General features: G+C 46.1%; 1 protein-coding gene across 1 annotated transcript; it reads left to right on the top strand.

Moving 5' to 3' along the window:
* Positions 1 to 4: 4 nt before the first annotated feature.
* Positions 5 to 2,389, top strand: LOC116863877 (neuroblast differentiation-associated protein AHNAK-like; the record flags this gene model as incomplete). The annotated part of the gene is made up of 1 exon (XM_032851186.1): positions 5 to 2,389. A coding segment is annotated over one exon (2,385 nt), but the record flags the coding sequence as incomplete, so codon positions are not given.
* Between the last annotated feature and the right edge of the window lie 4 nt (positions 2,390 to 2,393).

The following is a 2,393-nucleotide window of genomic DNA, read 5'->3' on the forward strand; positions in this document are numbered from 1 at the left end:
GCCCAAGGCTGACATTGATGTCTCAGGACCCAAGGTGGACATTGATGTTCCAGATGTCAATATCGAAGGTCCAGATGCAAAACTGAAGGGCCCCAAGTTCAAGATGCCAGAGATGAACATCAAAGCTCCTAATATATCCATGCCAGATTTGGACCTTAACCTTAAAGGCCCTAAAATGAAAGGAGAGGTGGATGTTTCCCTTCCAAATGTAGAAGGTGATGTAAAAGGGCCTACTCTTGACATCAAGGGCCCAAAGATAGATGTAGATGCTCCAGATATTGACATTCATGGTCCTGAGGGCAAATTGAAAGGTCCCAAACTGAAGATGCCAGACATGCATGTAAATATGCCCAAAATCTCCATGCCAGAAATTGACCTGAATTTGAAAGGAGCAAAGCTTAAGGGAGATGTTGATGTTTCCGGGCCCAAACTGGAAGGTGATGTTAAAGCTCCCAAGCTGGATGTAAAGGGGCCAGAAGTGGACATTTCTGGTCCTAAGGTCAATCTTGATGGCAAGGCAAAGAAATCACGTTTTAAGCTTCCTAAATTTAACTTTTCAGGCTCCAAAGTTCAGACACCTGAGGTGGATGTCAAAGTTAAAAAGCCAGATATTGATGTGACAGGTCCAAAAGTTGATATTAATGCTCCCGATGTTGAGGTCCAAGGGAAAGTGAAAGGATCTAAGTTCAAAATGCCTTTCCTGAGTATTTCATCTCCTAAAGTTTCTATGCCTGATGTAGAGTTAAATCTGAAAGGCCCTAAAGTCAAAGGAGACTTAGATGTTACAGCTCCTAATTTAGAAGGTGACTTTAAAGGACCCAAAGTAGATATTAAAGCACCAGAAGTTCATCTTGATGCACCTGATGTGGATGTTCATGGTCCAGATTGGAATTTGAAAATGCCCAAAATGAAAATGCCCAAGTTTGGTGTGCCTGGCTTAAAAGCGGAAGGGCCAGAAATGGCTGTGGATCTGCCAAAAGGAGATCTCAACATCAAGGGGCCCAAAATGGACATCGAGGGTCCAGAAATTAATGTGGAAGGTGTAGAAGGAAGCTTAAAAGGCCCCAAACTCAAGATGCCTGACATGAATATCAAAACTCCCAAGATCTCCATGCCTGACATTGATTTAAACCTGAAGGGCCCCAAGGTGAAAGGTGATATGGATGTTTCTCTGCCCAAAGTTGAAGGGGATCTGAAAGAGCCAGAGATTGATATCAAAGGGCCCAAAGTGGACATTGATGCCCCTGGTGTGGATGTTCATGGCCCAGACTGGCACCTGAAAATGCCCAAGGTGAAAATGCCCAAGTTCAGCATGCCGGGCTTCAAAGGTGAAGGCCCAGATGTGGATGTTACTCTCCCTAAAGCGGACATTGATATTTCTGGCCCCAAAGTGGACATTGATGCCCTGGATGTGAATATTGAAGGTCCAGATGTGAAACTGAAGGGTCCCAAGTTCAAGATGCCTGAGATGAACATCAAAGCGCCCAAAATCTCCATGCCTGACCTTGATCTGAACTTGAAGGGCCCCAAAATGAAAGGTGATGTGGATATATCTTTGCCAACAGTAGAAGGTGAATTAAAGGGCCCTGAGGTGGACATCAGGGGCCCCAAAGTGGACATTGACACTCCTGATATTAACATTGAAGGCCCAGAGGGGAAACTGAAGGGGCCCAAATTCAAGATGCCAGAGATGCACCTAAAGACTCCTAAGATTTCCATGCCTGATATTGATTTAAACTTGAAGGGCCCCAAAGTGAAAGGTGATATGGATGTTTCCCTCCCCAAGTTTGAAGGGGATCTGAAAGGTCCTGAGGTGGACCTCAGAGGTCCCAAAGTGGACATTGATGCCCCTGATGTGGATGTTCATGGACCAGACTGGCACCTGAAGATGCCCAAAATAAAAATGCCCAAGATCAGCATGCCAGGCTTCAAAGGAGAAGGCCCAGAAGTGGATGTGAACCTACCCAAGGCTGATATTGATGTCTCAGGACCCAAGGTGGACATTGAAGGCCCTGATGTTAACATTGAGGGTCCTGAGGGAAAGTTGAAAGGTCCCAAGTTCAAGATGCCTGAGATGAACATCAAAGCCCCCAAGATCTCCATGCCAGACATTGATCTTAACCTGAAGGGCCCTAAAGTGAAGGGTGATGTGGATGTGTCTTTGCCAAAAGTGGAAGGTGAGATTAAAGTTCCTGATGTTGACATCAAGGGCCCCAAAGTGGACATTGATGCCCCAGATGTGGATGTGCATGGCCCAGACTGGCACCTGAAGATGCCCAAGATAAAAATGCCCAAGATCAGCATGCCAGGGTTCAAAGGAGAAGGCCCGGAAGTGGATGTGAACCTGCCCAAGGCTGACATTGATGTCTCAGGACCCAAGGTGGACATTGATG

The sequence above is a fragment of the Lontra canadensis genome, unplaced genomic scaffold, assembly GCF_010015895.1.
Source record: "Lontra canadensis isolate GAN:19392208 unplaced genomic scaffold, GSC_riverotter_1.0 scaffold4388, whole genome shotgun sequence".
NCBI classification, from domain to species: Eukaryota; Metazoa; Chordata; class Mammalia; order Carnivora; family Mustelidae; genus Lontra; species Lontra canadensis.